Source organism: Phocoena phocoena, chromosome 6, assembly GCF_963924675.1.
Source record: "Phocoena phocoena chromosome 6, mPhoPho1.1, whole genome shotgun sequence".
NCBI classification, from domain to species: domain Eukaryota; kingdom Metazoa; phylum Chordata; class Mammalia; order Artiodactyla; family Phocoenidae; genus Phocoena; species Phocoena phocoena.
The window spans coordinates 46145997-46160869 of record NC_089224.1 but is presented as its reverse complement, the minus strand read 5'-3'; the positions used below and the strand labels follow the sequence as shown (position 1 = coordinate 46160869).

General features: G+C 41.2%; 1 protein-coding gene across 2 annotated transcripts in view; it reads right to left on the bottom strand.

Moving 5' to 3' along the window:
- The window catches only part of MLLT3 (MLLT3 super elongation complex subunit), a 258868-nt gene extending 246282 nt beyond the window's left edge, over positions 1 to 12586 (bottom strand). The window contains exons 1-2 of one of the 2 annotated variants that reach the window (XM_065878948.1): positions 12333 to 12586; positions 10778 to 10958 (exon numbers count right to left, since the gene is read on the bottom strand). In XM_065878948.1, the coding sequence (XP_065735020.1) occupies positions 10778 to 10958; positions 12333 to 12344 (193 nt within the window). In that variant the 5' untranslated portion in view covers positions 12345 to 12586. Of the gene's footprint in view, positions 1 to 10777; positions 10959 to 11876; positions 12093 to 12332 lie in introns of those variants that run through there. The other variant, XM_065878949.1, reaches the window with a different exon arrangement.
- Between the last annotated feature and the right edge of the window lie 2287 nt (positions 12587 to 14873).

Genomic DNA, 14873 nt, shown 5'->3' with positions numbered 1-14873 from the left:
TCATAACCAAAACTTAACCTACTTGGTGAATTACCCATGTTATCTTCTATTTCTCTGATATTCAACAAGTCTTTTACCCATTCCACTGCTCACACACCATTTAAATGGTAAAATTCCAATATACTGAAGTTCATATCAACATTTTGTTTTTTTTCAAAAAATCCTTCTCCAAATTACTACATTTATGAAAAGTGAGCAAACACATGAGCACATGCCTATTCCCTAATGTGATAACCAATATACAGTTAATAGGTAATAAGTGGTAGTTATTTCATCATTATAAAAACACTAGATCAATGACACACTCAGAATTTATCCTTTTTTTAAAACTAAAGAAAAATAATATTTCAGAGCTGGAAAAGCCCAAACACAGAGCTTACTCAGTCCAAACACATCCCTTTTGCTTCCCAGGCCAAGGCCTTTCCTGCTGCACTGCTAAATACTGCTCATACCAGTTACTGGAATAAATCTGACTCCTATTTTTAAAGGTAAAAGGCTAGTTGTATTTCATGGATTAAGTAGTAAAAAAATGATTGACCTGTCCAAGTTGCTCAAATTTGTGTCCAGCTTTTAAACAAGCACTTGGAGTAGGTAAGAAAGAATAAGGGAGGAAAGATAGAAGAGGAGAAAAATTCATTTTTGCCTATAACTAATAAGCTAAAACCCATTCTAGAAAATGTGATTCTCAGCGGACACAATGTTTCCTGCTGAATTCAAGTGGTGGTTCTGTTTATACAAAGCCAGTTATTAGAGGTACAGAAGAAATAAGTTTCAGAAGACAGAGTGATAATTTATCACTTAGAAAAGGGGATGCTTAAATCAGGATTCTCAAACTCTTTCTGACTTGTGATATCCTCTTTGATGTTATACTTTTGCCCAAAAGGTCTACTGTCTATGGACTACATTGATGAAAGGTATGAGTACTATCCACAGTGATACTATATGTCCCATCTCCTTGGATGTGTAACTCTAATGCAACACAGCAGAAACAATAGATACGTACACAAGGAGAGGTGAGTGCTGGACTGACTGAAACGTGTAATGCGTGCCTGGTGCTCCATATGATGAGGAAAGTAGCTGCCCACTGCTCTGTGCTACTTGTGGGCACAGGTAGGAAAAGTCATAAAACAAGCATGATAAGACAATCTGGAGCTATGTCAACATTTTGCATAACCTATCCCACTAAAAGCAACCAAATCCCAATAGCCTGACTCTCTGTTTTTCAATAACAGTCAGTACAAAACAGCTGCTTATATTATAGGAACAAGGAGAGAACTCAAACGAAAACAAACATTTTGTAAAATAGAAGAATATTTCTTCAACACAAAGAAAGCTTTCATTATGCAGCAACTCGTATGAATGGAGTATTTCGGGTAAAAGGTATGGATGACATGAAGTCTACAATGAACCTTGTTTTTAAACACTCAAAATGTTATAAATGCTTACCAAAATAAATAGACACCTGGAATAATCTGACGTTAATCTTCCCCAACACCACCCTGAGAGGAAAGAGGAAGGAGAGCATAAAGCCTATCTGTAAAAATTAAAGGCATCATGCTGACTAAATTTATATCCAGAAACATTAAGAAGAAAGTAAATCTCTCTACTGTCTAGGCCACTGTTATTATATTAATATTTTAGGAAATTGTTAATGTATATTTTGGTTTTAAAAATCAATACATGCACATAACATTTGGCCTGGTATTGATGGGAAAATAACCAACTAATGATTTCTCCTGGAAAGGAACAAAGAAAAAAATTCATGTTTGGCAAAATTAAATATATTAAAATTTATCTGGCTCTGAGAATATCAATCTTCTAACATGGGTAGTAACTAATTAAATTCAACTGATCATCTTTATAATCACTTACGAACATTATTTTAAATAAATGGCCCTCAGAATTAAGTTCAAGACAAGTCATAATTTTCTTTCATAAAAAAATGATGGTGCCTTGATTTTATCCAAGAAGTTAATCGTTAACTACTACATACCAACTAAATCACACCCAGATGCTAGCCTTATCTTTTTAGAAATTCCATGATAAATGGAATTGAGGCCTTCTTCAGGCCTCAGTCACCACAAACGTAACACACTTAAGTTAAAAGGATTAGGTCATGCAACATTATTTCTTAACACAATGTTCTGCATCCTTCAAGGAACTGCAATCTTATGATGGAGGGGGTACAACATATCAGGGAATACCTACCATTCCATCACAATTTTTCCTAATGATTTAATCTCAAAGGAAAACCTTCAATTAATCCATAAAATGAATTTGATTTTGCCTGAAAGCAGCTAGAGAACCTCTTCCTTTTAAACAGTACCTACCATGGTTACCACCACTTAATTAAGTCCTAGATCATGTCTACAAAAGCGGTTATGGCTGAACATGTGTCTGCTAATATAAGTGAATAATTACTCAGTGTTTCAAAAGTAAACATTTACCACCATTTATTACTAGTTATCTTTGCACCAGCATACTTGTGACCATTGTGTCTACATGCAAGATCACTTCACATTTCTAGGCTTCCGATTAAAAGTAAAATGAGAGGGTAAACAAAGATGAAGAATCTCAAGTGTCCTTTCCAGCTCTGAAAGACACAAGCACACTGAAGGCAGGGACCTCCTCTTTCTGTTATTTACATCTCCCCCAGTCCTTTCACTGTATCCTACACATATGAAGCCTATTGGTTAAGCACATTACCATGCCCACAAATTATATTCTTCAACAAAACCCCAAAACCAGACAGGAAAACAAAATAAAACAGATCAATTTGACAAAATTAAAAACTTATGTATGACAAAAAGATACCATACATTAAGCTACAAGAAACAGAAACAAAAATGGGACAAGATGTTTTCCACACAAATAACAAAAGATTAACATCCCACAGATAAGAAAAAGACAAACATCCCAATCTTCTTTTTTTTTTTAAGACAAAGGATATAAAAAGAAGTCAATACAGAGGAAATCTAAATGGTCAGTAAACATATAGAAAATGTTTAACCCCGTTAGGAAGCAGAGAAATGCCAATGAGAACAAAAAGACACCGTATTTCAACTAATATCAAAAATAACAAATCTTAAAATATCCTACATTGGCAAAGATGTAGAGAAAATGATACTCATTCCCTGACAGAGTATGAACTGTCACAACTACTTTATGGAGCAATCTGACAATGTCTAATGCAAATGGAAATACACACACAACCGGTATTCTAGGCCTATATCCAAAATCTTTTTCATTCGTACAAGGTAACAAGTACAAAGATATTCACTGCACAGAACAGAAAATGATCTATATAGTCCTTAAGAGAAGAACAGAAAAGTAAGCATAGAACATACTCCTACAACAAAATACTAAGCAGAAAAAATTAAAGGGAATGAGTTGGCTCTCTAAAGATGAAATGGCAAAAGGTTCAAAATCATATTGAGTAGGGGGGAAAAGCAAGATGCAAAATTATTTACTCAAGGAAATGTTCTGGAATTAAATAGTAATTGTTGCACAATCTTATGAATATATTGAAAAAACACTGAATTTTACACTTTAAAGGGGTGAATTTTATGGTATATGAGTTATATCTCAGTTGAAAAAAATGATTCACCCAGTATGATACTTTTCATGAAGATTTTAAGACACAATATACTACTACCTGTAGCAGTATAAATGTGCAAATGTACATAAATAGATGGGAAAAAGGCTGAAGAGTTGGAAGAAAAGGTTGGGAAATATTTAAACACTTGAGCCACATCTATAATACTTGATTCCCTAAAAATCAACAAGGAATCAAACATGATAAAATGCAAACATCTGTTCATTCTCGGCAGTGGGGATCTGAATGTTTGTTCTATCATTCTTCCCTTTGTATTTTCCTATACGGCCCCCGCCTTTTTTTTCCAGAAATACGAAAAGGGCACAAAACAAGCATATTACAAACAGCAATGGTAAATATATAAACACATAAAGATATGTGGCATTACTAATCAAATAAATGCAAATAAAAATGAGGTATCATTTCATGCAGCAGATTGGCGAAGATAAAAAAAAAATCTTTTAATCCCCAGTATTGGCAACCACGTGGGGAAATGGGCAGTCTCCCAACTCCTAGGGAAGTATAAACTGGTACAATCTTTTTGAAGGGAAGAAGTTTGGTAATGAATATCAAAATGTAAAATCTATATACATAAGGAAATTATTGGAAAAACCATTAAAATGAATATCTAGGATGTTCATCATAGCATTATTCATAACAAATTAAAACTAAGAACAATATAAATGTTCAAATAAATAAATCTATATTTAATGTGATACCACCAAATTCAGCTTTAAAAAGATATCCTACCACATAACATGAGGGTAGGAATGCTCATCTGTGTTTCATCCCCAACTCCTAGAAGTATTCTAGACACATAATAGGAGCTCCAAAAAACACTTGTTGAATGAATTAATGTTAATTTAAAGTTAATTTATATTTGTGTGTATACATAAATATAAAAAGATGCCTACCAAAATATTAATTATGGTTATCTATGAAGAATTAACTCCTTCTTTATATTTCTATGGTTTGGTTTTTCTACAGTGAACACATATGTATAAGTTAGAAAATACAATTTTCATTTGCATGTAAAAAAATTAATGTTTGCATTCTTCATAAAAGCTGAATTGTACAACTGTGCAATGTAATTTCTCAATTTCTATGATCTATAACGTAACAAAAACTTGTCAATTACCTGTAATATCATCAGTGGGAAATTATTTATGCAAAAACTCTTTTCAGACAAATCATATTCCCAAAAGTGAATACAGCACTACAAACAAAATAAGGAGAACCACAAAACACAAGAGAATAGAAGATTAAAGCATTAAAATATACATTATGAGTTAAAGAAAGAAGTAAAGACACTCTGGCCACACACACACAAAATAAAATGTTTTAAAAGAATATTAATTTGTATCACTGAGACAAGAGAACCTCTCCTTCTACATGTTAACTGCTTCACTGAGTAGTAAAAACATAAAAACAAAAAGAAAGTATAAAAACCAAGGGGAAAAAACCCACAGAATTCTATATTATTTCCATTAGGACAGTGTGAAACATTGTTTTAGAGATCAAAAATATCCTAAAGTCTGGACAATAAAGATTAAAGTCCAGTAAGTTCAGTAACATATCGAGTCCTTGCTTAATTACATAATTGCTATAATTGTGTTTTAAAATTCCCCCCCATTGCCAAATATCTAAACTTTCCAAGTTCTCTTTTGAAGACTTAAGTCACTAAGAGATAAAAAACAAAAAAAGCTCCACATCTTAGAACTGTAAAATCTGTGTTAAGTAGTGGGGATCACCTGTAACAGATGACCGGGAAAAGAGCTAAAGGGCTAAGGTTGATCCATAGAAGACCATTAGAAGGAAACGTCAAAGAACAAAGGAACAAAAAATCTTTAAAGAAAAATTATGAAACCAATGGATCCCCCTGCCCTATCTACCTCCCAGAGGTACTTCTACAGAGGGTTACCTAAAATAATAGATGTAAAAGGCTTCTGCACCATAAAATGGACAGTAATGTTAACTGTAAAATATAGCCAGTAAAACCAAGTTTGGATTTTCCTTTTAGGAAAAAAAATCACTAGATAATTGTTACACTGGAATTTAACCATGCAAATACCTTGGAAGATTTATATTTTCTCTTTCCAGGAAATGGGTTGGTTTTTTTTTTTTGCGGTACACGGGCCTCTCACTGTGTGGCCTCTTCCGTTGCGGAACACAGGCTCCGGACGCACAGGCTCAGCGGCCATGGCTCACGGGCCCAGCCGCCCCACAGCATGTGGGATCTTCCCGGTCCGGGGCACGAACCCGTGTCCCCTGCAACGGCAGGCGGACTCTCAACCACTGCGCCACCAAGGAAGCCCAAGTATTTTTATTAGCAACAATAATAATGGTTACAAAGAAAATTAGCTTCCACATAACAGGGCAGTTTATCTGTGCCAAGTTGTAAGTTGAATTTAGAGGTTCTCCGTGAACAAGTCTGGGGACCCCAGGATGCCCAAAATCTTTTCCAGAAACTGGCAAAATTAAAGCTATTTTCATAACAACTCTAAGACACTATTTGCCATTTTTACTCTCATTCTCTCCTGAGGGTACAGTGGAGTTTTCCAGAGGCTACATGATGTGTGATAACACAACAGACTGAATATAAAAGACATGAGCAGACCCAGTTGTCTGCTATTAAGCAAAATGTTAAAGAGATTTGCACACACACACAAAAATAAATGATGCCACTCTTCTCACTCTTCTTTATGTTTTAGAAAATAATTTTTCATTAAAAGAGTATTTATGTGCTAACCTAATAGGTTGATGGTTGTTATCTTTAAACAAATTAATAAGTAATTTGTTCAAACTATTTCTGGTTAAGTTTGAATACAGTCAATATTAATAGATACAATTTGCATAGAAATTCCTAACCCTAATTATCACTGGGCAACGATATCTACCCAAGACAGTTCAAGGTCACTTTTAGAGAGCTACGTGGTAATCCCCCTCTGAAAGGCAGTAGTGTATATTGGGACTTTACTCTTGTTTTTTCATCTTAAAAAGTAATAAGTGCTCATTGGAATGCTTTAAATGTAAAGAATTAACATTTATTTAAAAAAATCAAACACTACAAAAAAAAAACTCCTCATCACCACCAATACCATAGCATCCACTAAAGAAAACTATTAGTAAAAGTCTGGTGTCCATTCATGCAGAATTTATTTATTTACACACATACACACACATACTTTTTATCTGTATAAACACATTTTTTAAATGGGATCACAGTGATTTAGCTACTTGCCTTATTTCACCTACCATCTCTTGAAGATCTTTCTTTATCTACAAATAGATTTACCCTCTTTTTAAATAGATTACCATAATCTAACTGTACCCAGTTGAGGTCCCTTCTATGGCTTGCTTCCAAATGTTTGCTATCAAAATAGAGTCACAGAAAATATGCTGTAACTTTGTGGATTTGTGACCCCATATCTGTTGGAAAATACCTATAAGTAAAATTGCTGGGTTGATGTGTATAAACATTTAAAATCTTAATAGATTTTGCCAAACGCTCTCCAAAATGTCCGTGCCAATTTACATTCTCACTAACCGCATATGAGATTTCCTCCAGCAATTCAGCTTTTTAATTGGTGAATTATACTTTATGTTGCTTCAAAATGTCAAGTTGTAAAACTGTTCTCACTGGTCATCTTAATTCCATACAGAACTCTACACAAATCTCAGAAGACTCATTGAATGTGTCAGTACAGTCACCCATCTTTGTTTTTTCCATAAACCTTTTAAATACCTCAGGAGAGAAAATACTTCAGGTGCACATCGTATTTTCAATTAGTAACCCTTCAAATTTTAGATACCCTGATAAAAAGTTATTCAAATTATTTCAGAAAACTGTTTAACACAAATCAGAACTACATAGTAAAGCTGGGCTCAAACACTTAAATCAAAGGAAAGTTATAAGTGTAAATTTATCATGCTTTATCTGCCCACTCAAAGGACTAAGGCTACAAATAAAAAGCTATCAAATCATACCAGTGGCCAAATTAGCTTACAGAAAATAATAAGCAACAGATTTCATATCATAAATGTCAATGGAACAGAGTGCAATAGTAAGGATGGCAATAATTGGAAAGAAAGTTCACTCAAATTCACATCATGCTGAAAATGAAAACATTAATATTTTAAATGAAATGTTTTGAATATGACTGTATTTCAGTCATATCAGACTATTATAAATCTTTGATACTAATATATAAAATATAGTCTTTATTTGCAAGTAGATAGTTTTAAAATGCATTATAGTTTGACCTGCCGATTCTGTAATGGCTAATGGCTATTCCAGCCTTCACTGTTTCATCAAAATCTTCTTTTAGAACTTTGTGTTAGTAGTTTTAAATTGAAACTGTCTTTAGGACAGAATAAAACCTTATTAATTCAAGTCCAATTAGCTCAATTCTGAAATTGTATACATAATTCTCACTGGGCAACAAGTTGAACTTACTGTAATTTCCTCCTCTACAAGTTCTCATAATATTACTGTGAAATAAAGGAAATCAACCTGAAAATCAATTCGCTTTTCCAAACCAAAGATTTATGAAACTAAGAACTCATCCATTTTTGTGGCTTGAGCAGTTCATCCTCAGATCTAAGCCCACTTCTGTTTATCAACTACCGTATATATTGAAAGTGATTTAAATTGTCATTATTAATAGCCATTTACAGTTTACAATATGTGCATTTCTTGTAACTCAGATTTTTCACAAAACCATTTTTGCAGTTTCTCCCATTTGCAATCCTCCTGTTTATAGTCCATAATATCAAAAATATAACACCTTTAAAAAGTATGGAAGTAGACTTAGAAATGCCTGGCATTCTTATTCTGTATTTATTCTTATCATTTCAAAAGACCTTATAAGCCAAAATATAAGTCCCAGGATTAAGTGGAATGTTTGGTGTTACCTTAATTTACAACTAACTATTCCCAATGAACAGAGAAACCTTCTCTTGCAATCTGAATCATGTGTAATTACAGTATGACAAGGTCTCTCCTGGGCTATGTAAGCTGGCATTTTTCCCAGGACTTGTCACATCATGGGAAGCACACATACAAATAAAAATCCAAAAATAAACATTTTGAAACAATGGCTTATAGGCTACATAAAGAAACTCCACAGTTGAGAATAAAAATTGAAGAGCCCAACCAACAAGCAGACATCTCTCACTAGAGGCGTCTGAGAAGACATCAGTGTTATCAAGCCGCTTACCACACCTAGCAACAAAACTCCCAGGTGCGGACTGTACAGACAGCACTCTCAGGTACCCTCAGGCTGGACAGAAAATCATTACGTATGGGAAATAAAAGGAAACGTCACCACACACACCCACTGAAGCAGAGAAACAGTGGTGAAATATGGAGAGGTCGATCATCTTTAATTTCATAATGCCAATTTGTTGATTGTTAAGATGCCTAAACGAAGTTATCTTAAAAGCTACATCTTCGGCCAGCTGGCTTAGTTTTCCTAACATAATAAATATTGCTTTTGTTGTTGTTGTTGTTAAGGGTATTTCACCTTGGAATGTACAACAGCAAGTAGTTGTAACAGTGTGTACAAAGGATCTTTAGAAGGTGGTTTCTTTTGTTTAAACTCCTCTGCTGTGGCTCTATGGACACATGGAAAAGGGAAAGCGAGATTCCAAAAAGCATCAGATCCAACCTCACATAATGACAGAAACTTGACAATACTCATCTTCATTACAGTTCGGAGGAAAATTTAAGTATAATATCTCTGGCTATATTCTGATATAAAATGCTAACAAAATCTAAATGTTATTTCCGATAGACCATGCACATCCCTACCCCTCTATTAGATGCTGGATTCATTTATTAACCATCCAGCAAAGCACATCAAATTCAACTGTTTGAGTTTTCAAGAGCAGCTATAAAATAAACCACTATAGGCAAAACATACAATCCTAAGTCCCATTACAAGAGCTCTGGAAACAAAAATAAGCATTAACATAAACCTCTGCCACCTCTAAGGCACAGAGCATTTCTCCTTTCTTTATTCAAGCCCCGGAATGTTCAATAATTTCCACGTAGCTCTAAGCAGATGGATTTATTATGATGTTATGCTAAGAAACTGCAGGAGTTCTAGATGCCAATAAAGATTACGGATCAAATGGAAGATAACTACTAACCATTGTGTCGACTTAGATAAATAAACCTGCTCATAAACAAAGCACCTTATTGTATTTGTACTGTTACCTCCACTAATCCAACTAAAACAACCAGACAGTAGCTTTCCAGAGGCTGAAGGGAACAGAAATGGAGATTTCTCAAACCCTCTTTAAATTTCTTGTAAAATAACACTCTGTTCCTCTTTTTTCAAAACTGTCCTTTATGGAAAATGTTTGGGACCGCAGAGGCTGAGCAGAATTATGCAAACCAGACACCAAGGCTAAAAACCAAGGTAAGGAAGGAATGAAGCAGAAGGCAAGACAACACCGTTGCTCTGAAACTTAGCTTCGACCTTTGCAGGGACTCTTCCCTGCAGATCACATGGGGCAGACACTTCTGAACGCTGCTCAAAATCGAATGACCAACCAAGTGCCATCGGGGAGCTAGGGACCAGTAAGTGCCCCCCCCAAACCGAACATAAAATCCTGACGGTGGGAGGTCGGGGTGGCTAACCCACAAAAAGAAAAGTCTATGACAACTGGTACCTAAAGCCTCACACACAGGGAAGAAGGCAGAGAAGACCCTAAAGACAGGCGACTTCTCAAGACGGAACAATAAGTACATCCCATGCATCCTCTGCTAACAACACAGGTAAATCTCAATTTCTCCAGGTTTAAAAAAAAAGGCGCAAGCTGTTTATTCCCTCCAGCCCCGCTCCCCACGCCTCCAAACCCAACAACTAATTGCACCTTCCCCGCAGAACCCGCGGCTAACCCCAGAGGACCGGTGAGGGCTGGCTTGGGATGAATAAACACTCGACACCTGACAGTCCTTTCTCTGCGGTGACTTTCACGGAGCCGAAGTGGCGCGCGCGCGGGCGGGAGCGGGGACCTGGCCAGCGCGGCGCCGCGCACCCCGGTCCCGAGCTACGCCAGCGAGCGCGACGCGGGGGGCGGGGAGAGGGGCAGGGGGACCGCCCGGGCCAAGCGATTGTTTCCTCCTCCAGCAAAGACATTTTTTATCAAGCTCCTTTTGTATTCGAGCCCTACCTCTTTTTGGCCTAGGAAAGCTTTCGTGCAAGTGGAAGACGACTTTCTCCACAAAGTGCTGTATGTTACTGTGCTCCGGCCCGCGCACGAACACCATCCAGTCATGGGTGAAGCCTTCCACGGTGGGTTTTTTCCTCACCTGGGCGCGGTGCCCCAGCTCCAGCTTCACCTGCACGGCACACTGCGGGCAGGGGGGAGGAGAGACAGCCGTGAACAACAGGAAGGCGACCGTTCGACACTGAACATTGCGCCTGACATTTTTTTTTCTCCTTCTTGAAACGCACATAAAAGGAAACGGCGGTGCCCTCTGCATCCACGTTTCACGCGCGTGGGCGCGCACACCCCACACCCCCAAATACACGCCTCCGGGCCCGTATCCACACCCGCCAGGATTGTAACGGAATGTTACCCCCGATCGGGAAGAGGGGTCTGGTTGTTGGGGGGTAAAGAGGGGCGAGCACGCTCATCCACTACAAGCACGACAACGAATGCATCGGAAACAAATTAGAGACAATTAGGAGGCGATGCCCGGGCGGTTGCCCGGCGTGGGAGGGGAGGTAACTGGGACCCCCGAGGGGGGTTCTGGCGAGCCCCCACCCCGAAAGTGCCGCGGCGACAGGCACACGCCGAGGAAGTCTTTGTGTACGTGTGTGTGTGCGTGCGTGTGGAGCGCTGTGCCAGGCGGAATGGAAACTACAGGCAGCCTCCGCCGATGGGCACAAACTCCCGTGCTCTTACCACGGGGTTCGTGCACAACAAAAGTGAGACGTCGTCACACACGCACGCACACACACCCGCAGGAAAACACGCCGAGGCGTCCATAACTTAAGGCACCCCGCACCCCCCCCCCAGCGAAAAGCCCCACGCGATCGGCGAGGCCAGCCTAAGAGAGCCCCCGCAACACACTTCCAAGAGCCAAAGTGGCCCCAAAGTACCTCCCACCTCCCCCAAAAAATTAAATTCGGAAAGGCAGGGCGGCGGACGGACAGCCGCCGAGCCCCGACTGCGCACAGCCCGGCGCGGGGGCAAAGTTGCGTGCGGCCCCGCCGCTGTCAGCCCGCACACTCCGGCTCACACTCGCGCGCCGCGGAGAACGCACCATCGTAGCGGCCGGCGAGGCTGCTCGCCGCGTCTCCGGACTGTGCCCGCGGCTCCCGGCGGCGGCGGCAGCTGAAATATGGCTGAGTTATTATTCGCCTCCTTCCACCGTGTGTGAGTGTGTGTGTGAGTGCGCGCGTGTGAGCGAGAGTGCGCTTCTTGCGATTGCAAAGAGAGGCGAGGAGGGAGGCGCGGGGGGTGGAGGGGCGAGTGTGTGTTAGTGTGTGAGTGTGTGTGTGTGTGTGTGTGTGCGCGCGCCGGGGGGGGGGGAGGGAGGGAGGGGAGCGGAGGCTGAGGGAGAGGCAGCAGCTCCCTGCAAGCCGTACCAACCTTTCTCTAATTGGAACCGCGGAGCGCTGGCGCTGTCTGGGCTGCGGCGGCGGCGGCGGCGGCGCAGGGCGAGGGAGGAAAGGCGGGGGGGTGGGGGTCTCTTATTATTATTTTTGTATGTACTTACCGAGCTAGCCATGCCTGGGGGCCCGGAGGTTTGCTGGGGTGTTGTGTGGTACCCCCCTCCCCCGCCCCCCTCAGCTGTAATTCATGAAGAGGCTGCTATGAATGAGAGCGCGCCCAGGAGCGGAGGGTAGATGGCGGACATTCTCTGCCTTTTTCCCCCCGCGTTCGCTTGCTCGCTCGCTCGCTCGCTTATTAAACTCAGCCCCAAAAGCAAAAGCAGCAGCAGCAGCAGCAGCAGCTCCAGGGCCAGAGGATGAGATTCCGGAGCATGCGCCGTGGCGCCTGACACCGGGGCTCCGAGCCTCACGGGGCGGAGGGAGGGCGCGCGGGCGGGGCGGAGCGGGAGGGGAGGCAGAGCGAGCGAGCCAGGGGGAGCTCGAAAGAGCCAATCACCGGCCACCCACCCGAAACCCCGGCAGCCCGCACCGCCACACTGGAACGCCTCGCTTAAAGTAACAGGTTCCTGCTGGGGGGTGGGGGGAAGTAGGGAGAAGGGCGGGGAAGGGGCGCTGGAGTAGGGAGAGCGGCCAGCTGGGGAGCCATCCCAGACCCTGTGTAAACTCCTCTCGCCCTACAATAAAAAACGGATTAAAACTGATGGAATGTAGCCACTGCCTAGAGCCCCCAGCCGCCGGAGAAGGGGCGTTAAATCAAGTCTTTGGCGTTAGTTAGCACGCTCGGGGGAGGGAGGGGGCTTTCTTTCACTTTCCACCACGTCTTTTTATGGTTTTGTGCTGAAAAGGCAAGAACTCACACCCAAACAAACTTATTTAAAGACAGAGCGAGAGAAATGCCACCCTTACAAACAAGCATCTAAAAGCAGTCGCTGAGACGGTTATAACCGGCAACAATTCCCTGGCCCCCTTCCCCATCCACTCACCCCCGCCCTTCTGCCACTGCCACCGCCACCGAAAATTTTAAAATGAAATGAACAAGAGAGAGAAACTAGAAGGCTAGTTCCTTCCCAGGGAACGCCTCCCGCGTTGGTAATCCCCGGCTGGGATGCACCACAAATTGGTGCCCAGGTGAAAGCGAGATACCTGGGAGTGCTGGGTGCAGACCCTCGGGGACCAGGCTGGGAGTTTTCTTGGGGAGGCTCCCACTCCTGACAGCCTGCTGGGTTGCATAAGAACGTGGCAAATTGTCCTCTAAGGACGCGCGGGGCAATTGGGAGTCTTAAAATAGCAGATAAAGTTAACACTGGCTGTAATGTGCATAAATTGGATTATAATCTTTAGGCGTATTGGTGACAGCCAACGTAATCCATCTCTGGGTATTAATCCTGTTAGGCTCCCGGGTGATAACCAGTCGCAGGAGTGTTCCCAGAGTCGCGCTCCTGCAAAGGTTTCCACTCGGGTTGTACTTGGTCTCGGTGACCGGGGACAGAACAGCGCAGCCACGCGTGGGGCGGGGTAGGAGTACTGACTAGCTTCCTTTAGCAACACAGACAACCTTTAGAAAGGAAACGGATAAGATCTAGACAACTGATTTGAAAGTGAAATATGTGTGTAACTTCGGTTCGTTAAAGAAGGATCCTTGCATCTTCTTTGCCCTCATTCCTTTTTTGTTCTCTTTATCTTCTTCCTTTTCTCCCCTTTTTCCTACCTCCCAACTTCTTTCTGACTCTTTCTCTTGGCTTCATTCTCTTCTCCCTGCCTTCCCTCTTTACTTGCCTCTCTTTTATTTTTTGGCTCAACTTTCTTGCTTTCTTCTTTTCGTTTTGTCTTTCTTCAAACCACGAAAGCAAGTTGTATGGGCCCTTGGATTAAAGAGAGCGATATAGCGGGAAGGAGGTTAGCTGAGGCATCCAGGATCCTCGACGTTAATTTGTCAGTTCTCCCAGCTGCTCACGCGAAGATAACCCACATCACATCGGACCGCTTCGGGCCAATTTTAATTTCCAGTGCAAGCCTCCGATTCAAGCGGTTTGAAGCCCTAAAACTGATACTCTGCTCTCTCCCTCCCACCTACAACCAAGAAAGCTTCTTTTACCTGTAGACTCCAATTCCTCCCACCCTTTTACTGAATTTAGTATATAATGGAGAGAACAGTTGAAGATAGAAACATTTTAACCCAAGTCCAAGAGCTTAGATTTTGCAACTGACCCACATGTACATTGATGCGTGTCATCTTGTAGGTGTATGTGTAGTTGTGTCTGTGTGTATAAGGACTAAGTTTACATACACATTGACGAGCTATGTGTTAGGATCTATGTGAAGGATGGACCTACTTGCTATGCATTATTTAATTTTTAAATAAAATAATCAAACTGGAGAGAAGTCCTTTGGAATAATAAGATAGGAAACTGATGGTTATCTGGATGTGCCATTAATAAAGCCATTTCTTTGGTGCCCTGGTCACATTCACAGGGCTCTGTGTTGCCCTCACCTACTTCCTGTTTCTGCCCAAGCTGGTGAAGTGTATCATGATGGGGTGGGGCTGGAAAGGTCCCTGCTCTGGAGCCACTTGTGCTTTGTTCCTTCTGAATTAAACCTGGAAAATTCCACCTTTTCCATTGCATTCTTACCATCTTACATGGCCT